Source organism: Cnephaeus nilssonii (genome assembly GCF_951640355.1).
Source record: "Cnephaeus nilssonii genome assembly, chromosome: 3".
NCBI classification, from domain to species: domain Eukaryota; kingdom Metazoa; phylum Chordata; class Mammalia; order Chiroptera; family Vespertilionidae; genus Cnephaeus; species Cnephaeus nilssonii.
The window spans coordinates 109,411,316-109,434,354 of NC_137074.1; the positions used below are offsets into that span (position 1 = coordinate 109,411,316).

The 23,039-nt window shown below is 39.7% G+C and overlaps 1 protein-coding gene across 2 annotated transcripts in view; it reads left to right on the forward strand.

The window, feature by feature from the left end:
• Positions 1–23,039, forward strand: part of PLOD2 (procollagen-lysine,2-oxoglutarate 5-dioxygenase 2) — a 234,771-nt gene that overhangs the window by 67,570 nt on the left and 144,162 nt on the right. For both annotated transcript variants that reach the window (XM_079765499.1, XM_079765498.1), the window contains exon 2: positions 18,187–18,278. In XM_079765499.1, coding sequence (XP_079621625.1) covers positions 18,187–18,278 — 92 coding nt within the window. The remainder of the gene's footprint in view (positions 1–18,186; positions 18,279–23,039) is intronic.

Genomic DNA, 23,039 nt, shown 5'->3' on the forward strand with positions numbered 1-23,039 from the left:
ACCATAAATGCTGGGGTCTTATCTGCATCTACAAGGGTTCAGGAATATGGAGAAGGGGCTGTGTATAAATGAATAAAGAGGCTAGAGAAGAAATATGATTTTGAAAGGCATGGGGGAAAGCCAGATGGAAACTTAGTTCTAGTGACTAAGCTCCCCGAATGTCCAGACACCTAGCTTTTTAACACATTTTGCCCTAAAGCAAAGCAGATATACTTATCAAAGGTAAGGTTTGGTATCAGGTTGGGGGAACTACCCTCAGCAATCTGGCAGCAGGCAACAATATGTAGATCTTCAGCCCTGCTGAAGCCCCAAGGTTCATCAACCTTTTGATGAACTTCTTACATTTATGACCTGCTGGAATTAGCCTCCAGCATGTACTCTATTTTGTTTATTTCTGTTCTGACATTTATCATTTCTTTCTTCTGCTCCCTCTGGGCTTTGTTTGTTGTTCATTTTCTGTTTCTTGAGATTTTTCTTATTTCTTTAGGTAGGCCTGTAATGCTATGAACTTCATCTCAGGACTGCTTTTGCAGTGTCCCATGGAGTTAGGATTGTTGTATATTCATTTTCATTTATTTCCAGGTAAGTTTTTTTTCCTTGATCTCATTGGCAACCCATTCATTGTTTAATAACATGCTATTTAGCCTCCACGTGTTTGAGTGTTTTAGAGGGGTTTTTAAAATATATGTTTTATTGATTTCAGAGAGGAAGGAAGAGGGAGAGAGAGAGAAAAACATTAATTATGAGAGAGAATCATTGATCGGCTGCCTCCTGCCCACAACCCACGCATGTGCCCTGTACCAGAATCAAACCTGGGACCCTTCAGTCTGCAGGCCAGCGCTCTATTCACTGAGCCAACCCGGCTAGGTCTAGAGTTTTTTATTGTAGTTGATTTCTCATTTCATACCATTGTGATCCTAGAAGATGCTTGATATGATTTCAATTTTCTTGAATTTATTAACACTTATTTTGTGTCCTAACATAGTGGTCAGCAAACTCATTAGTCAACAGAGCCTAATATCAGCAGTACAACGATTGAAATTTCTTTTGAGAGCCAAATATTTTAAACTTAAATTATATAGGTAGGTACAAAGTAATGATTAAAACTTTCCGCAAATGCTCATTTTTTTTTTTTTTTTGGCAAGAAATTCGACATTTTTAAGCGTAAAAATGCATGAGTACAACCCTTCAAGCTGGAGGGGGCAGTGTTATGGTTTGGGGCATGTTTTCCTGGCATGATTTGGGCCCTTTAATCTATGATGTTAACACCTTCAGAAAATTTGACATATGAAGTTTTGAAGCTTGCTATCAATACATCAAAATAGCATACATATCAAATCGCATATACACTGAGTGGCCAGATTATTATGACCACCCATAAGTACTTCGTTGGGCCACCTTTTGCCTTCAATACTGAGGCGATTCTTCTTGGCATTGACTCCACGAGTTGTTGAAGGTGATGTGAGGAATCTGACACCATGCCTGATGAATAGCACTGTCCAGTTCTGTGAGATTTGATGGTTGTGGAACCAGCTGCCTGATGGCTCTTTTAACTTTGTCCCATAAATGCTCAATTGCATTGAGATCTGGTGATTGTGGGGGCCACCTAAGCAAGGCAAAGTATCCCTCATGTTCTTGAAACCACTCCTGCACAATATAAGCACTGTGGCATGGCGCATTGTCTTGTTGGAAGAAGCCATCTCCATTGGGAAATGCCATCAACATGACAGGATGAACTTGATCAACAATGATACTTAGGTATGTTGTGCTATTCAGATGTTGTTCCACACGAATTAAAGGGCCCAAATCATGCCAGGAAAACATGCCCCAAACCATAACACTGCCCCCACCAGCTTGAAGGTTTGTACTCATGCATGAGGGGTGCATGCTTTCATGCTGTTTCCATGAAATTCTCACTCTGCCATCTGCATGATGCAACTGGAAACGTGATTCACGGACCACATGACTTTTTTCCAATGCTCGACTGTCCAATCCTTGTGTTCCTGTGCAAATTGGAGATGTTTTATCTTGGTAACTGCAGACAGCAAAGGTGTTCGAACAGGCCTTCGGCTTCCATATCCCATACAATGCAGTGTACGGCTAATTTGCCTACAAACGTCAGTGGGCATAATAATCTGGCCACTCAGTGTATATCAACATATGTGTAACTCCATCTATTGAAAAAAATCTGCATTATAACTGGTACACCTAGTAAATCTTTTGGTTAATCTCCCCCCACACTCCCCCCTACCCCTCACCTTCTCAATGAGGTTGGATGGTCTGTTCGATGGTTCTATATCTCTCAGTCTATTTTAGTACATCAGTTTATGTTATTCATTATATTCCACAAATGAGTGAGATCATGTGATATTTATCTTTCTCCAGCGGGCTTTTTTCACTTACACATACTCTCTAGGTCCATCCATGCTGTTGCAAATGGTAAGAAATCCTTCTTTTTTACTGCAGTGTAGTATTTCATTGTGTAGATGTACCACAGTTTTTTAATCCACTCATCTGCTGATGGGCACTTAGGCTGTTTCTAAATCTTAGCTATGGTAAATTGTGCTGCTATGAACATAGGGGTGCATATATCCTTTCTGATTGGTGTTTCTGGTTTGTTGGGATATATTCCTACAAGTGGGATTACTGGCTCAAATGGGAGTTCCATTTTCCACAGTGGCTGCACCAGTCTGCAGTCCCACCAGCAGTGCATGAGAGTTCCCTTTTCTCCACATCCTCACAAGCACTTGTAGTTTGTTGATTTGTTGATGATAGCCATTCTGACAGGTGTGAGGTGGTACCTCATGGTTGTTTTGATTTATATCCCTCTGGTGATTAGTGACTTTAACGATGTTTTAATATGTCTCTTGTTCTTCTGGATGTCCTCTTTTGTAAGGGGTCTATTTAGGTCCTTTGCCCATTTTTTGATTGGATTGTTTATCCTGCTTTTGTTAAGTTGTATGAATTCTCTATAAATTTTGGAGATTAAACCCTTATCAGATATCACATTGGCATATATGTTCTCCCACATGGTGGGCTTTCTTGTTGATTTGTTGATGGTTCCATTTGCTATGCAGAAGCTTTTTATTTTGATGTATTCCCATTTGTTTATTTTCTCCTTAGTTTCCATTGCCCAAGGAGTTGTGTAGGTAAAAATATTGCTATGACTTAATTTGGAAGAAGCCATCTCCATTGTGATACGCCATCAACATGATAGGTTGAACTTGATCAGCAATGATACTTAGGTATGTTGTGCTATTCAGACGTTGTTCCACACGAATTAAAGGGCCCAAATCATGCCAGGAAAACATGCCCCAAACCATAACCCTGCCCCCACCAGCTTGAAGGTTTGTACTCATGCATGAGGGGTGCATGCTTTCATGCTGTTTCCGTGAAATTCTCACTCTGCCATCTGCATGATGCAACTGGAAACATGATTCACGGACCACATGACTTTTTTCCAATGCTCGACTGTCCAATCCTTGTGTTTCTTCTAAGATTTTTTTGATTTCCCATCTTACGTTGAAGTCCTTTATCCATTTTCAGTTTATTTTTGTGAATGGTGTAAGTTAGCACTTTAGTTTCATTTGTTTTTGCATATATCTGACCAATTTTCTCAACACCATTTATTAAAGAGACTGTCTTAACTCCATTTTATACTCTTGCCTCCTTTGTCAAATATTAATTGAGCATAATGGCTTGGGTCAGTTTCTGTGTTCTCTGTTCTGTTCCATTGTTTATATGTCTGTTCTTGTGCCAGTACCAGGCAGTTTTGAGAATAGTGGCTTTGTAATATAGCTTGATATCTGGTATTGTGATTCCTCCAACTTTATTCTTCTTTCTCAGGATTGCTACAGCTATTTGGCATCGTTTTTTATTCCAGATTAATTTTTGGAAAATATTTTTTCTAGATCTGTGAAATTTGCCATTGATATTTTAATGGGAATTGTATGAATGTATAGATTGCACTGGGTAATATGGGCTTTTTAATTATGTTGATTCTACCAACCCATTACCATGGTATATTCTTCCATTTTTTTTTATGTCTTCCTCTATCTCTTTTTTCAATGTCCTGTAATTTTCCAAGTACAGGTCTTACTTATTTATATATTATTTTTATTTTTTTAAAATTAAATTTAATTTTTTTACTAGAGGAGCGGTGCATGAAATTTGTTCATGTGGGGGTGTGTGTGTCCCTCAGCACCCTCTCCAATTTGGGACCCCAGCCTGCACCCTCTCCAATCTGGGACCCCTCGAGGGATGTCCGACTGACCAGTGGGATCGCGCCTATACAGGCAGTCGGACATCCCTCTCACAATCCATTACTGCTGGCTCCCAACTGCTCGCCTGCCTGCCTTCCTGATTGCCCCTAACCACTTCTGCCTGCCAGCCTGATCACCCCCTAACCACTCCGCTGCCAGCCTGATTGATGCCTAATTGCTCCCCTGCCAGCCTGTTTGCCCCCAACTTCCCTCCTCTGCCGGCCTGGTCACTCCTAACTGCCCTCCCCTGCAGACCTGGTCCCTCCCCAACTGCTCTCCACTGCAGGCCTGGGTCCCCCCCAACTGCCCTTCCCTACATGCCCGGTCACCCCCAACTTCCCTCCTCTGCCGGCCTGGTCCCTCCCAACTGCCCTCCCCTGCTGGCCATCTTGTGGCAGCCATCTTGTGTCCACATGGGGGCAGGATCTTTGACCACATGCGGGCAGCAATCTTGTGTGTTGGAGTGATGGTCAATCTGCATATTACTCTTTTATTAGATAGGATAGAGGCCTGGTGCATTTTTCAAATGCTTTTTCTGCATCAATTGACATGACTATGTGATTTTTGTCTCTCAATTTGTTTATGTGATATATCATGTTTATTGTCTTGTGGAGATTGTCCTAGCCTTGCATCCCCAGAATAAATCCTACTTGGTCATGGTGATCTTTCAAATGTAATGCTGGATCTGATTTGCTAAAATTTTATTGAGCATCTATGTTCATCAGGGATATTGGCCTATAATTCTCTTTCTTTATAGTGTCCTTACCTGGTGTTAGGATTAGGGAAATGCTGGGTTCATAGAAAGAGCTTGGAAGTGTTCCTTCCTCTTGAATTTTTTTGGAATAGTCTGAGGAGGATCGGTTTTAGTTCTCCTTTGAATGATTGGTGAAAGTCCCCTGTGAAGGTGTCCAGACCAAGGCTTTTTTTTTTTTAAATTACTGCTTCAATTTCATCAATAATTATCAGCCTATTCAGGCTTTTTTTATTCTTCCTGATTGAGTTTTGGAAGATTTTATTTTTCTAGAAATATGTCCATTTCATCAAGGTTGTCCAGTTTTTTGGAGTAGAATTGTTCATAGTGTTATTTATTTTTATTTTTATTTATTTACAATCCTTTGTATGTCTGTGGGGTCAGTTGTTACTTCTCCTCTTTCATTTCTGATTTTATTTACTGGGGTCCTCTCTCTTTGTTTTTTGGTGAGCCTGGCTAGAGTTTATCAATCTTGTTTATCCTTTCAAATAACAATTGGTTTTATTGATCATTTGTATTGTTTTTTTGGTCTCTATGTTGTTTATTTCTGCTCTAATCTTTATGATTTCTTTCCTTCTACTTATTGTGGGTTTTTCTTGTTGCTCCATTTTTAATTCTTTAAGTTCTAGGGTTAGATAATTTATTACCTTTTCTCTTGTATTTTGAGGTAGGCCTGTAGAGCTATGAACTTCCCTCTCAACACTGCTTTCACTGTTTCCCATAGAATTTGGATTGTGTTTTCATTGTCATTTGTTACCAGGATGCTTTTTATTTCTTCTTTGATCTCTTTGGAAACCCAGTCATTGTTAATTCGCATGCTATTTAGCCTCCAAGTGTTTGATTTTTTTCCCATTGTTTTTATTATAGTTGATTACTAATTTTCTGCCATTGTGATCTGAGAAGATGCTTGGTATATTTTCTGTCTTCTTGAATTTGAAGAGAATTTGCCTCTGTCCCAATATGTGACCTATCTTTGAAAATGTCCCATGTGCACTTGAGAAGAATGTGTAATCTTTTGCTTTGGGATGAAATGTTCTGAAGATGTCAGTTAATTCCGTCTCATGTAGTGAGTCATTTAGCATTCCTGTTTCTTTGCTGTTTGTTTAGAGGATTTATTCAGTGGTATCAATGCGGTATTAAAGTCTCCTACTATGACTGTATTGCTATCAATCTCTCTCTTGGTATCTTCTAGAATTTTTTTTATGTATTTGGGTGCTCCTGTATTGGGTGCATATATGTTTACCAAAGTTACATTATTTTGTTGAATTGCCCCCTTTAGTATTATAAAGTGGCCCTCTTTATCTCTTATTATGGCCTTCATTTTGAAGCCTATTTTGTTAGATATAAGTATTGCTACCCAAGCTTTTTTTTTTTTTTTTTAAATTTCCATTTGCCTGAAAGTTTTTCCATCTGTTAACTATCAGTTTATGTTAGTACTTTGTCCTGAGGTGGATCTCTTGCAGACAGCAAATATATGGGTCATGCTATTTTATCCATTCAGCTATCCTGTGTCTTTTGATTGGAGCATTTAGTCCATTTACATTTAAGGTTATTATTGACTAGAGGCCCATTGCACGAATTCGTGCACCGGAGGGATGCCTCTGCCTGGCCTGCACCCTCTCGCAGTCCGACATCCCCTGAGGGATGTAGTAGTGTGCATCGAAGTGGCAGGTGGTCAGGGAGGAGCCCGATATGGGGCTGGGTGCCTTGCTGCTCCCATTCATCCCTTCCCTGCTGCACCTGCCACCACTGCTTGGTATCGTGCTGCAGTGGAGGCTCAGAGGCTCCTGCCACTGCAGCTGTGATGCCCAGCCATCAGCCCAGTGTCTGGCACCCGTCAGTCAGCTGATCAGTACTCCCACTGTGGGAGTGCACTGACCATCAGGGGGCTGCACCTGCGTTGAGCGTCTGCCTCCTGGTGTTCAGTGCACTTCATAGTGACTGGTTATATGGTCATTTGGTTGTTCGGTTATTTGATCGCTGGGGCTTTTTTATATATGGGTAGGTACTTGTTTATAGCCATTTTTATTCTTTATGCCTGTGTTCCTTCTTCCCTTTCTATTTTTTCTTTTTACAGCAGTCCCTTTAGCATTTCTTGCATTGCTGGCTTGGTGGTAATAAGCTCCTTTACTCTTTTTGTTTGTTTGTGAAGTTCCTGACTTCACCTTTAATTTTGAATCATAGCCTTGCTTGGTATAGTATTCTTGGACTCAAGCCCTTAGTTTGCATCACTTTGAATATTTCAATTAATTTCCTTCTGGCCTGATGTGTTTCTTTCGAGAAATCATTTGATAGCCTAATGGGAGATCCCTTATAGGAAACGTTCTGTCTCTCACTGCAAGCCTTTACATTTTTTACTTTGTTGTTTATATTTCCCAATTTAATTATGATGTGTCTTGGTGTCAGTCTTTTCAGTTAATCTTGCTTGGAACTCTGTGTGCTTCTTGAACATGAGGAAAGTTTTCCATCATTATTTCTTCAAACAGACTTTCTATCCCTTGCTCAGCTTCCTCTCCTGGCACTGCTCTTATGTGGATGTTGGTTTATTTCGTGTTGTCCAAAAGCTTCCTTAGGCTCTCCTCCTGTTTATTAAGTTTTTTTCCCAGTTGCTGCTCTGTTTGGTTGTTTTTCTACTTTGTCTTCTAACTTGCTGATGTAGTCCTTAGCTTCTTCTGGTCTACTGTTGAAGCCTTCCATTGTGTTCTTTATTGCAGCAATCTCATTCTTCATTTCTCCTAGATTCCTTTTTAAAGTTGACATTCTCATTCAGCTCCTTATAATTCTCATTGAGTTGTGTGTATTCCTCATCCAGCCATTTGAGCATCCTTATAACCATTACTCTGAATTCTTTCTCTGACAAGTTACTTGCCTCCATTTTAGTTATATTCCTTTTCTGGTGATTCCTTTTTTCTTTCCTTTGGGGATTGTTTCTTTGTCTCCCTACTTTTGCTATAATGTTTTAATAGTTTTTATGTCTTAGATCCAAATTCTATGCTACCCATGTACTTTTGAGGGTGGTCCTATGTAGTTGGTTATTTTTGCGATCCATTGGTGCTCAGATCTCCTGAGCTTGGTGTTCTAGTGGAACCCCCTACCTGAGTTATTTGGGTTCTCCTGATGTAGTTGGGTCTTGAATGTTAGTTTCTCATTAATGGATATAGTCTCATCATGGGTTGTCTGGCAATGTGACCCCCCCCCCCCCGGCCTCGTTGTGCAAGCTGTTCTGGATATGCTTGTGGTTCCGGCTCTTGTGGAAAGAGTTGCCTGAGGTCTCACTGGTATATGCTCACTGTAAGATCCTGGAGACCACGGCCTGGGAAGAAGGAGTCTCATGGTCTGAGGCTCAGGTAGTGTGACTTTGGCCTGTGTTGTGTGACTCTTGCTGGGGTAGCATCACTCTGCAACTCACTATGAGGGTGCTGGAGCCCGTGTTGGTGGCAGGCAGATGTCCAATAGTCTGTGGTTGAGGCCGTGGGACTCTGGCCTGGGTGATTGCCTGGGTTGGATACACGCATGCCCAGTGGCAGCTTACAGAGGCACCCAGGAGCAGCCTGCTGGGGCAGTGGGCTCAGGGGGACCACACGCTGGAGTGGTGCAATGGTTTTCGGAGGCCCAGGAGCTGCCTGCTGGGACGGTGGGCTCAGGGCCCCCACATGTGCACCTGGAAGCAGCTCACAGAGGCGCCCAGGAGCTTCCTGCAGGGACAGTAGGCTCGGGGAGGCCCGCACACTGGAGCAATGCAACCGCGGTGTCCAGAGGCTGGCAGCCGGGGAGGGGGAAGTCCCAGTGTCTGATGAGGGAGCCGTGTGCCCTTGGAGGTGGATTCCTGGGGCTGCAGGTCTGTGGGTGAGGCAGCACAACCTTGGCTGGGGTGGCTGCAGGGTCCCAGGCAGTGTCCAAGGCCAGTCTGAGTGGCAGTGAGGCTGGGTTCCTAGTGGAGGCCACTCTCCCCTTCAAGATGGCATGGGCTCCGTGCCCAAGCCCTACAACCCGGGGAGTGCCTGCAGCGGTGGTGGGGGCTTCCTGTCCAGGAGAGCCTGGTCTGCCAGCCCCTGATACTCCTGCAGAATCTAACCGTCCCTCACTCACATACACACACCACACATGTCTATACATGCTCCTTTCACTCCCTCACTCACTCACACCCTCTCCCTCACCTCATCCTGCCAGCTGCCATCTTTAGATCATTCTCGCCTTCAGTTTTAAATGATTGTCTTGCTGGATAGAGTAGTCTTTATTTTAGGTCCTTGCTTTTCATTACTTAGAATACTTCATTCCAATTTCTCTTGAAAACTCAGCTGACTGCATTATCCTTATAGTAAATAAGTGTTTCTTTCTTGCTGCCTTTATGATTATCTCTGTGTCTTTAACCTTTGCCATTTTAATTATGATATGTATTGTTTTGTGTCTTTTTGGGTTCATCTTTATTGAGACTCTTGGGGCTTCCTAAACTTGTTTTCCTTTTTCCCTTCACCAAGTTAAGGAAGATAATTTGTCATTCTTTCTTCAAACAGGTTTTCTCTCCCTTGCTCATTTTCTTCTCCTTCTGATTGCTGTGGTTCATGTTGTTCCAAAGTTCTCTTAAACTGTCCTCATTTTTAAAAAGTCTTCATTTTCTTTGTTGGTCTGATTGTTTTTTATTTTTCTACTTTGTCTTTCAAATTGCTGATTCAATCCTCTGCTTCATACATCCTATTTTTAATTCCTTCCAGTGTATTCTTTTTAAAAAAATCTTTATTGTTGAGAGTATTACAAATGTCCCTCTTCTCCGCCCCCCCCATTACCCCCCTTCACCTAGTTCCCACCCTGCACCAGGCCTTCACCACCCTACTGTTTGTATCCATAGGTAATGCATATAAGATTTCTGGTTAATATCTTTCTACCCCCTCATTCCTCTTCCCTCTGAGATTTGTCAGTCTGTTCCATGTTTCCATTCCTTTGTTTCTATTTTATTCATCAGATTATTTTGTTCATTAGATTTCTTGTTTGTTTATTTTGATTTTTAGATTGAATTGTTGCCAGATATGTATTTATTGTCACTTTATTGTTCATATTTTTATTTTTTTCTTCCTTTCTTCCTCTTCTTAAAGAATACCCTTTAACATTTCATGTAGTACTGGTTTCTTCCAGTGTATTCTTGAGGTCAGATACAGTATTCTTCATTTCTGACTGGTTCTTATTCGTAGTTTCTATGTCCTTTTTCAGGCTGATGTAGTTTCTTGTAGTTTCCATTAAGTTTCTTGTAGTTATCACTAAGTTCCTTGAGCATCCTTATAACCATTACTTTGAATTCTGTGATAAATTGCTTGCCTCCATTTCATTTAGCTGTTTTTCTGGTGATTCTTCCTTTTCTTTTATTTGGTGGTTGTTTCTTTGTCTCCTCATTTTAACTGTCTCTCTGTGTTTGTTTCAATGTATTAGATATCACTGCTATGACTCAGAGTCTTCATGTGGTGACTTTATGTAGTATCTGTCCAGGCTGCTGCTGGAAGGGGCTGGTGCCTCTATGACTGTACCTCAAGTGTGGGTTATTTGGACTCTCCTGTTGTAATTTGGTCTTGATTGTTTTTATCCCATTCTCTCCTGCCAGAATATTTTTCTGACCTTGGCAGGGTGGGATCTCTCCTCGTCATACAAGTTGTTGTATAGAACAAAAGAAAACAAGAATCAAAACAAAACATACAGACACACACAATTACAAAAATAACCACAAAAGAAAAAATAGAGAACAAGAATAATACAAAAATTTTGAAAAAAAGAATATGAGAAGGAAAGGGGGAAAGAAAAATGAATATGAAAGGAAAGAAGGGAGAGAAAAAATATAGAAGAATAAAGAATAACAAGGCCTGGCTGGTGTGGTTCAGTGATTAGAGTGTCAGCCCCTGCAATGAAGGGTTGCAGGTTCAATTTCTTGTCAAGGGTGCATACTTGACTTGTAGGTTCTATGTCTGGCCCTGGTTGGGGCTCATGCAAGAGCAACCAATTGATGTTATCGCTTTCACATTGATTTTTCTCTCTCTCTTTCCCATCTCTCCCTCCCTTCTACTCTCTTTAAAAATCAATAGAAAAATATCCTCTGGTGAGTATTAACAAAAAAAAAAAAATAAGATCAGCAAAAGAAAAAATGGTAAAAAGAAAAGACAAAAATTAAAAGGGAAAAAGAAGAGAAAGAATAATATTAATTAAGAAAAGGGGAAAAAAGAGAAAAAAAGAGTAAGAAAAGGAAAGGGAAAAATAAAAGGTGAAAGAAAAGAGAAAATAATAACAAAGCAACAATAAAGAAAATGAAAAAACAAAGCAAAAAATAGAGTTTTTCTTGGCTGAATTTAGGGCCTGCTGGGATCTCTCTTTGGAACCTGCACTTATGTTCTCTGAGGCTTACTGTTTTGTGTGTCAGTTCTGGACTTCCAAGGAGGTTGTTTGGTGAAAGCCAATGCCAGAAACTGTCCACATTTGGCTCTCAATAAACTGTTCAACCTTTAAGTGATCCACAGTTCATGGCTGCTGTCTCCACTGGCCTTGGCTGTTCATGGGAGGGGCCAGGCTGCGCTCCACGCTGACTTTAGAGCAGGCCCAGGGGCATGTCAGAAAACATCCCAAGGAACTGTGGGATCTGCCTCTGCCCACCTCTGCCTGTTGGTTGGCTGTCAGACACAGTCACTTAAAGGCCATTTCTGAAAATGCTTTTGGCAGAATCAGGAGAATGGAATCTCTAGGTCTACCATGATGGTGAGGTGCTGTTCAGATTTCAGGCAAGAAGGGGTGTGTGTTCCCCTATCCCAGAGTCACATGTCTGAGTCTGTCTCAGAATATTTTTCTGACCTTGGCAGGGCAGGGCCCCTTGAATGCAGCTGGTGGGGTCTGTTAGAAACCAGGAGTTTCTCTCAGATTTCCCTTGAGGGGGAAGTGCCAGTCAGGTTCCTGAGAAAGTAGGTGTAATGGCTCCACTCCAAAGCCGGTCACTGACAGCCCCTGAGCTTGCCCATACCTGTGAGTCCAGCCACTGCTGCTGCCTTCTCAGCAGGGATTGAGAATCAAGGTAGGGTGACCTGTATCCTCAAGGGCAGTGTAATTGCCTTTCTCCAGGCTGCTGCTGGAGGGGCTTGTGCCTCTAATGGAAAATGGCTGTTGAGATATTGGGGGCGGGGGATGACTGATCACAGGGATCCTGGCAGCTGATCTCCCATGTCTCTTTCCAATGTCTCCCATCCCTGAGTCTCCTCAGGTGACTCCAGTCTGCACCACCCTCACTCTGCCAAAGCCCAGGGTGAGTGGCTGCAAATGAAAACCCTGTACCCTTAGACAACAAAAGTGTCTTTGTCTCTGGCAGGCTCCATCTCTCCCTGGTGGATAGAAACCCCGTTTTCATTGCTGGATGTTATGTGGGTAGCTATTACAAGTTCTGGGCTCCATGCCCTATAGCCCAGCCTGGGGTCTAGGTCTCACTCTTCTCAGGGGGATCCCACCGGGAGCAGAGATATCTCTCTGAAACCTCAGCCTGCCCCCCCCCCCCCCCAGTAAGAATGGGATCACCCCATCTCCCAACCCGGCCTTTCCTACCAGTCTCCCAGTGCTTTCTGCCCTTCCTGTTTTAAAAGTCTCCCCTTCAACTAGTCTTCAATTGGTAATTTAGGGTGAATGTTCCTCAATTTAGTGGTTTTTTTTTAAAAAAATATGTTTTTAATTATTTTAGAGAGAGGAATGTAGAAGGAAAGAGAGAGAAACATTGTTAAGAAAGAGAAACATCAACTGCCTCCATTATGCCCCCTATTAGGGATTGAGCCCCAAACCTAGGCATATGCCTTGACCAGGAACCAAAACTCCCCTTGCATTTGACAACACTCAACCAACTGAGCCAAACTGGCCAGGGCCCCAATCTGGTTTTATTTCCATTTTGATTTTCAGAGGAGTGTGAGAAAGAGCAATCTACTCTGGTTGCATTATTGAAACTTCTATGGTTCATTCTTATACAGCAAAAGTTTGCTGCTCCTGTGCTCTGCTAACCCTTGTAAGAAAGCATTCCTTTAGTAAAAGTTGAGAGCTACTGATCTTCACAGAAGAAGGACATAAAATCAGTGAGTTGCAGAATGAGAACAATGAATTCAGAGTTCCTGTGGTAGAATTCTAGATATTTGCAAATTTTTAATTAGGGACTGATTTGACTATTTGTAGAGAAAGTTTCTTGGGAAGAGAGGAGATTTATCCTTCAGTGGTGGGATCAAAGGCAGATGGGTTTTCAGATGGTTTTTATGTGCTGATTTAGCATTTAGATATAGGATCTATGAGCAAAACATATGTCTGTTTTAAATCCATGGTTTGTATTTGAAAGAAAAATTAGATCAGCACTAAGTACTAATAAATTCTGCTCTTATACCAACAACTATTTGTAAAAAAAATGGACTCTTAAATAATGCATTTCCCTGGCAGAACTGTTGAGTGCATTCATGACAGAGACATTGCATGTTTTGACCTTTCTAAATAAATTGACTTCTTGATTTTTGGAGAAATTCTGATATTCATCTGAATTTTTGTAGAAAGTTTAATAGTTAGCTACTTCAATATTTATTAAATCTTATACTAAACTAGAGGCCTCATGCACAAAATTCGTGCATGGGCAGAGGGGTCCCCTCAGCCCAGCCTGCATCCTCTCCAATCCAGGACATCCCTGTCACAATCCAGGACTGCTGGCTCCTAACTGCTCACCTGCCTGCCTGCCTGATTGTCCCCAACTGCCCTCCTCTGCCAGCCTGGTTGCCCCCAACTGTCCCCCCCACCAGCCTGGTCACCCCCAACAGCCCCACTCTGCTGGCCTGGTCACCCCAAATGCCCCCCTGCTGGCCTGATCACACCACGCAGCCTGCTGTTAAGTCATTTGGTCATCCCTCACTAACCCCCTTGCCAGCCTGGTCACACCACACAGCCTGCTGTTCGGTCATCCATCCAGTTGTTTCAGTCGTGATGGCCTCTGGCTTTTTATATATTAGGATGATAGGCAGTTTACAGGATATTGTAAAGATGATTACAGAAGTTTTTGTTGTTGTTTTTCTGTGATGTGATTTTCATCGATAAATGGTTGTTCTAATCTACCACACTATAGATGCAGTGCATGTTTCTTGTTCATGCAAACTGTATTAATCTGTTTTCTATTAGACTCACACAGTGGCTATGGAGGTTATATTTGGCCACAGTTGAGCTTCCATTGCCTTTTCTTTGATATAGATTAGTTTTGGTAATGTTTGATGGGTGTTTGTTTTCAAGCTCATTCCCCCTATCATCTCACTTTATAATTTCAGTTATTGTGAATGCATTGGATAAGGTACTAATTATAGTTGTTTAAATTACAATTTATTTTGGTTAGAAAAGTTCTGCTTTCTCTCTATTTCATTTTTCCTTTTACTTAGGTGACTTAGACTGTTACAATTTTTTATTTTGAATATTTTTGTCATTTTTCTGGTAGGAAGATTAGGGACTGTGCATAAAGTTGAACTCTTTGTTTTTAATTATAGGAATTTCCAAACCTATACAACAGGAATCTAGTTTTAACAATCATCACATATGGCCAGTCTTGTTTCATCTTTATTCTTTTTCTCCATTGCCTTTCATCCAACCCCAAATAATGTTGAAACAAATTGAAAACACTGTATTCTTTAATTGTGTAAATACTTTTGTACCTGTCTCTAAATTATATGGACTTAAAAAAATCAGTATCATTAGCATGTTAAAAATTTAGTAATTTCTGAATATCAACAAATATCCAATTAGTGTTCAGATTCCCTGAATCTTCTCATATATACCTTTTGCAGTTAGTTTTTCAAATCACGACCCAACAGAATTCCATGATTTACCTTTAGTTGAATTATCTCTTAATTCTGTTAATATATGTAACAGTTTCCCTTCCTTTTTTTCACATTTGCCATTGATTCTCTAGGTCAATTGACTTGTCTTTTCTATTTAGGTAAATTTATAGTGTAAATTTTAGTGAAATCTAAAGTATGTATATCAAATATAGGTTAATTTTTTTTTCAAGAACACTTCATAAATTGTGAGCAAGTTAGACTTTTGATTTGGTTGGAGAGAGCTTGGGAGTGGTACATGTCAACACTTTCTTATTCTACTTCCCCCAATTGAGTAAGATTTATTTCTCATCACAATAATGATACTGATTATCAGGTGAGAGGAAACAGGTGTTTATGTATAATGTTATTCAACATACCTTCAGTTAACAAAATTACTTATTAGTATTTTTTTGTAATTAGCAACAGTATTGGAACAGCAGGAGTCCTCATTTGGCATGAGATTGCCAGACTACACATTTTTAGTTTTGCCTTCTGAGTCATTGCATTAGGTAACATCTCTCTGCTCAAGGGTCTGGCCAACATTATTTTTCCTGTTAAGGATGCTGAAATAAATGCTGTTAATTTTATATAGGAAATGGTAAGTATAAAATCTATTCAGTCAAAATCTAAACTTATAGCTAATTCTTATGATTTATATAGAGAAAGTTAAGAAAGAAAGCTACCTTTAAATAGTCATTATATTACAGAGAAAAGATACTTTTAAAAGCATGTTCTTTACTTTCATAAAATAAAACTTAGTGTTCACTATTTCAGATTTTCTTCTGAATGGTAATATGTCAGATTTTCTTAATCAGTTACTGTTTGAAACATTACAATTGATTTTTTTAAATAAAAAAGAATAGTTAATTGAAAAAGTACTCTTAATATTTACTTATTAAAATGACTTACTTTTCCTTGAATATTTATTTCTCAGAATGGTGAGAAATATCTTAACAGAAAAAAAAATCTGAGAATGCTGATATTTATTTTCATGGAACTATTTTTCTTTTTTGGTTGATTAATGAATGTGTGAATGTATTCTTTATATATATTGCACTTATTTATGTTCTGTGGTTTAAATTATTTTCAAATTTTGATGATTACCTTGGATCATATGAAATTGTTTTTAATTGATTTCTTTAATGCCACTTTATTGGCATTAAGTTCTGTTGTCAATGATTGTATACTGCTTAGGGGACACTTAAGACAGTCTGGATTTTTTTCTAATTCATAACAGGCAAATGACAATCAAATCATAGCTCTGTGCCAGTGCCCTGAATGTCAAAAAGATGTTAGTTTTGCTTTCTTAGTCCACTGGCCATACTGTATGCTCAGGTTAAAAAAGAAAAGAAAACGTCCTAGCATACTTGGCACTTGCTGATGCAGTTGTGTTTTCTTTTTTTTCTTATGCATTTTAAGACATGTATTTTCCTAATAATCATTTGCTTTAATAGCTTCTATAGGTATTTTGAAATGACTCCTTAAATCTACCTACTGTTCTACTAAGAGGGAGTGTTTTGTTGGACTGAAAATAATAATCCAGTATAAAATGGGGATTAAAACCTCTGTATTTACCAGGCAGTGCTGATTCTGGTTCCTTTTATTCTTTTTTTTTTTTTCATTGTTTAAAGTATTGCATATGTCTCCTTTTTCCCCCATCGACCCCTTCCTGGCCACTCTCACCCTCCAGGAAAAGCCCCACCACCCCAGTGTCCATGTCCATTGGTTATGCTAACATGCATGCATTCAAGTCCTTTGGTTGATCTCTTACCCACCCGTCCCCATCCTCCCCGGCCTTCCCTCTGAGGTTTGATGGTCTGTTCGGTGTTTCTCTGTCTCTGGATCTGTTTTTGTTCATCAATTTATGTTGTTCGTTATATTCCACAAATGAGTGGATACTTATATATTTCTCTGACTGGCTTATTCCGCTTAGCATAATGCTCTTCAGCTCCACCCATGCTGTTGCAAATGGTAAAAGTTCCTTCTTTTTCATAGCAGCGTAGTATTCCATTGTGTAGATGTACCACGGTTTTCTAATCCATCCATCTGCTAATGGGTACTTAGGGTGTTTCCAAATCTTAGCTATGTACTGCTATGAACATAGGGGTGCATATATCCTTTTTGATTGGTGTTTCTGATTTCCTGGGATATATTCTTAGAGGTGGGATTACTGTGTCGAATGGGAGTTCCATTTTTAACTTTTTGAGGAAACACCATACTGTTTTCCACAGTGGCTGCACCAGTCTGCATTCCCACCAGCAATGCAAAAGAGTTCCTTTTTCTCCGCATCCTCGCCAACACTTGTCGTTTGTTGATTTGTTGATTATAGCCATTCTGACAGGTGTGAGATGGTACCTCATTGTTGTTTTGATTGCATCTCTCAGATGATTAGTAACTTTGAGCATGTTTTCATATGTCTCTTGGCCTTCTGTATGTCCTCTTTCGAAAAGTATCTATTTAGGTCCATTGCCCATTTTTTTAATTGGATTGTTTATCTTCCTTTTGTTAAGTTGTATGAGTTCCCCGTAAATGTTGGAGATTAAACCCTTATCGGAGATAACATTGGCAAATATGTTCTCCCATGCAGTGGTTTTCTTGTTGTTTTGTTGATGGTTTCTTTTGTTGTGCAGAAGCTTTTTATTTTGATATAGTCCCATTTTTTTATTTTCTCTTTAGTTTCCATTGTCCTAGGAGCTGTATCAGTAAAGATGTTTCTTTTATTCTTTAAGAAAAAACAAAAAGTGTTGAATGATGTAAATGTTGCGTTTACAGACTTATCATATACAAAAGTTCATTAATAGTAAGAAAAAATTGATTGTGTCTCTAAGTATTTGCTCCCAATTTATCATAACTTATTTTTTAAAATTAAGACCAGTCTCATGATTGGATCTTTTATTTTTGTACATGCTAGTGTTTTGAGTAATATCATGTGGTTCCAGACCTCACTGATGTGTAATAGGTCAGTGATGATTTATAGGTGACAGTGAAGCTGGTTGATTAGATAATACCTAAGAAAGTTTATCTTTACAGATAAAATTTTTGTGTATTTTATGGAAATGATTTTTTTTTGGGGGGTGGGGTGAAAATCTTGTCAAGGGTGTGCTTTTTTGAAAACATTATTGTATTTTCTTACCATTAAAATTATTCCTTTGCTGTGGTTCATCATTTGGCAGTAGTATAACCAGCTTGAGATGCCTATTTTTTCAACAGCTCTTTGTTTATCCTTATGTAGATTAGTAATCTGGAGCATTCCCATGGGTGGAAGTCATTGTAAAGTGGGAGCACTTAACTTCTTTCTTGGTAAACCATCTTATGACATTTCCTTCTATCTTTGCAGATAAATTATTAGTTATAACTGTAGCAACAAGAGAAAGTGATGGATTTCACCGGTTCATGCAGTCAGCCAAATACTTCAATTATACTGTGAAGGTATGGTATAACTTTAATTCATGGAGACGTTAAAATATGTGCCTAAAGTACATTTTTATAACAATAGTAACAACGGGAAGTGTAATCCAAAGGAGGAAGGTGAAATTTGGTTACATAGTTGCTATTAAAATTTATATATGCTTGATTGTTTTAAAGACACATTTTGGCCTTATTAATACTCTGCCACTCAGACAATAATTTCTTAATATTTGCTAATGCTTTAACTATATTTGTTAATGCTTTGCTATAAACATGTTTATACAATAACAGAAAATACGTTTATATATTTATATTTCTTTGGTGGGGATGTCATGTGTAGGTACAACATAACTAAGATTTGACAGTAATTTTTTTTGTCTGCTTCAGTGTATTTGTTATAAAGAATTGGAAACATGACTAAAGGGGATGCCTTTTCTTTCACTTATGGAGAATTGCTTCTTCTGTATTTTGTTTGTTTTAGGGGAGTTTGGGAATAAAAAGGCTTTAGAAGACATCTTCAGGGTAATATTTCATTGATAAATGATGAGAAGAAACCTGAAGAATTTGGTAGAACTAGTAAACTGAGGTGTGAAAAGCCTTTTGTTTTTGTTGGCTTTTTAAACTTATTTTTTAATAGAATGAGGATCTGTCAGCCAGTTTTTTTTTCCCCACAAGTAAGAGGAGAGTGGGGATGAATCCCAGGTAGGAAAACAACCAAACAAACAAATTAAAATATTTATTAAAAAAAGAAAAAACCCAAAACCTTAAAAGGGCGGCACGGGGCTTTGCCTAGGGAAAAAATTAGCTGTTCCAGTATGTAATGTAGAAAGAAGGTAGACTTTGGGAGAGAGTGTGAGTGAGTGAGGGAGCTAAAGGGGAGCGCGTAGATGTGTGGCATGTGTGTGTGTGAGTGAGGGACAGTTAGATTCCACAGGACTTTTGGGGGATGGTGGACCAGGCTCCCCTAGCCTGGCAGCCTCTGCTACCACTGCAGTCTCTCCCGGGGCGGCTGGCTCTGTCACAGAGAACACACCATTTTGAAGGGGAGAGCTGCTGTGATTGGGAGCCCAGTCTCACCTCCACCCAGGGTGTCCTCAGACACCACCCAGTACCCTACAGCAACTCCAGCCAGGGATATGCTGCCTCGGATACAGGCCCATGAACCCTGAGACTCCAGCCTCCTTGCCTGCAGGCTTCTGTGAGTTCTGGAGCGTCGTGACCTGAGCATAGCGACTACGTGCAAACAGCCACAACTTACTCAGCCACCCCAGGCGACCTGTTCGTGCACAAAAACCCAAGCCTTACACAGCAACCCCAGGAATCCCATCTGCGTATGAACACCCAAGCCTTACGCAGCAACCCCATACGCCACAACTGCAGTAGCTGCCGCCAAGTTTGACGCAGCAACCCAAGGCACTGCAACTGAGTGTGAGCAGCCAAGCCCTACTAAGCAACCCCAGTACATCAAGCGGCAAGCCCAGATGCTAGCCGTTGCCACACCTGAGGCAGCAACCCTCTGCGTTGCAACCAATGTAGGCAGCCAAGTCCTACTGGGTGCCTCACACTGCAGCCCCAGGCACCGTGACCACACAAATTGTGGCCAAGCCTGATGCATCGACCCAAACCCTGGTGACCGTGCGAACCACTGCCAAACTGGCCACTGTAGTCATAGGCCCAATGTGACTCAACGCCTGGATCCTTTGGTAAGAGCAAAAATGGGGAGACAAAAAAACAACCCCCCAAAAACAGAAAGAAGGAATCACCAGAAAATGACCTAAATGAAATGGAGGCATGCAACTTGTCAGAAAAATAATTCAGAATAAGGGCCATACAGTTCATAAACCAAATGGATTAGATAATCAACAACTTATGTAAGAATCAAGAGGAAATAAAGAGTGGTACAGCTATGAAAAAACCACTATGGAAGGTTTCAACAGTAGACTAGAGAAAGTTGATGACCGAATTAGTGATTTAGAAGACAGGGCAGCAAAACACTTCCAATCTGAACTACAGTTGGAGAAAAAAATTAAAAGGCAGAAGGAGAGCCTAAGGAAGCTTTGAGAAAACATGAAACAAAGCAACACACATATAATAGGGGTTCAGAAACAACAAGAACAAGGGTTAGAAAACCTACTTGAAGAAATAATGTTAGAAGACTTCCCTGATTTGGGGAAGAAGAAAGTCACACAAGCACAGAGAGTCCCAAACAAGATGAACCCAAAAAGACCCACACCAAAACAATCATAATTACAATGGCAAATGTTAATGACAAAGAGAGAAACTTAAAGGCTGCAAGAGAGAGACAGAGAGTTACCTACAAAGGATCTCCCATTAGATTATCAAAAGATTTCTCAACAGAAACACATCAGGCTAGAAAGGAAGTATACAAAGTGATGCAAGGCAGGGGCCTGAGTCCCAGAAGACGCTATACAGCAAGGCTATCATTCAAAATTGAAGGGGAAATCAGGAACTTCACAGATAATATAAGTCTACAGGAATTTATCACTACCAAGCCAGCAATACAAGAAATGCTAAAGGGACTGTTGTAAAAAGAAGAAATAAAAAGAGAAGTAGGAACACAGGAACAAAAAATAAAAATAGCTACAAACAAGTACCTATCAATAATAGCCTTTAACGTAAATGGATTGAATGTTCCAATCAAAAGACATTGATTGGCTGAATGGATAAGAAAGCATGATCCACTCCACACAACCACATTTGACTGACTTAAAAAAAAAAGAAAAGAAAGCATGATCCATATATATGCTGTCTACAAGAGACCCACCTCAGAACAAGGGACTCACACAGACTGAGAATGAAGGGATTGAAAAATATCTGTCAGGCAAATGGAAATGAAAAAAAAGCTGGGGTAGGAATACTTCTATCAGACAAAATGGACTTCAAAGTGAAGGCCATAGCAAGAGACAAGGAAGGCCACTTCATAATACTAAAGGGACCACCACAACAAGAAGTTATAACTCTAGTAAACATATATGCATCCAATACAGGGGTACCCAAATACATTAAAAAAAAAGCTTCTGAAGAAATCAAGGGGGAGATTGACAACAATACAATCCTAGTAGGCAACTTTAATACCTCACTGGCATCTCTGGATAAATCCTCTGCACAAAAAATCAGAAAGAAACAGCAATCCCAAATCACTCACTAGATCAGATGGACTTAATTGACATCTCCAGAACATTTCACCCCAGAGCTACGGAATATAATTTCTCAACAACTGCACATGGGACATTATCAAAGATAGACCACATATTATTAGGTCACAAGCAAAGTCTCCCCAAATTCAAAAAGATAGAAATCATGTCAAGCATCTTCTCAGACCATAGTGGCATAATATTATAAATCAACTACAATAAAAGCAATTTAAAATATTCAAACACTTGGAGGCTGAATAGCATACTATTAAACAATGATAAGGTTACCAAAGAGATCAAAGAAGACATTTAAAATTCTGAAAACGAATGACAACAAAAACACAAAAATCCAATATCTATGGGACACAGTGGAAGCAGTCCTGAGAAGGAAGTTCATAGCTCTACAGGCCTACCTCAAAAAATAAGAAAAAAATGATAATAAATTGTCTAACCCTGGAACTTAATTAAAAAGAGAGCAACAAGAAAACCCCAGAGTAAGTAGGAGGAAGGAAATAAACAACATAGAGACAAAAAAAAAAAAAAAAATCAATGAAACCAAGACCTGGTTCTTTGAAAGGATAAACAAGATTGATGAACCTCTAGCCTGGCTCATCAAGAAACAAAGAGAGAGGACCCAAATAAACAAAATCAGAAATGATACGGGGGAGTAACAACCGACCCCACAGACATACAAAGGATTGTAAAAATATACTACAAACAACTCTACTCCAACAAACTGGGCATCCTTGATTAAATGGACATATTTTTAGAAAAGTACTAGCTCCCAAAACTCAATCAGGAAGAATAAGAATACCTGAATAGGCCGATAACCACTGAAGAAATTGAAGCAGTAATAAAAAAAAAAAAAACACATAAAAAAACCCCCCAAAAAAACAAAAAAAAAACAAAGCAAAACAAAAACAAAAAAAATCCAGGAAACAAAAGCCCTGGACTGGATGGCTTCACACGGGAGTTTTACCAAACATTCAAAGAACTAAAACGTATCCTCCTCTGACTATTCCAAAAAATGCAAGAGGAAGGCACACTTCCAAGCTCTTTCTATGAAGCCAGCATTATCCTAACGCAAAAACCAGATAACGACACTACAAAGAAAGAGAATTATAGGCCAATGTCCCTGATGAACATATATACAAAAATCCTCAACAAAATTTTAGCAAATTGGATTAGCATTATATAAGAAAGATCATACATCATGACCAAGTGGGATTTATTCCAGGGATACAAGGCTGGCACAATATCTGAAAACCAATAAACATGACACATCACATAAACAGATTGAGAGACAAAAATCACATAATCATATCAATTGATGCAGAGAATGCATTTGACAAAATCCAACACCCTTTTCTGAGAAAAACTCTCAGCAGAGTGGGAATAGAGAGCTCATACCTCAACATAGTAAAGGCCTTATATGACAAACCTACAGCCAACATTATACTCAGTGGGCAAAAACTAAAACCATTTCCTCTAAGAACAGAAACAAGACAGGGATGCCCACTTTCACCACTACTATTCGACAGAGTACTGGAAGTACTGGCCATTGCGATCAGACAAGAAGAAGAAATAAAAGGTATCCAAATTAGAAAAGAAGATGTAAAACTGTCAT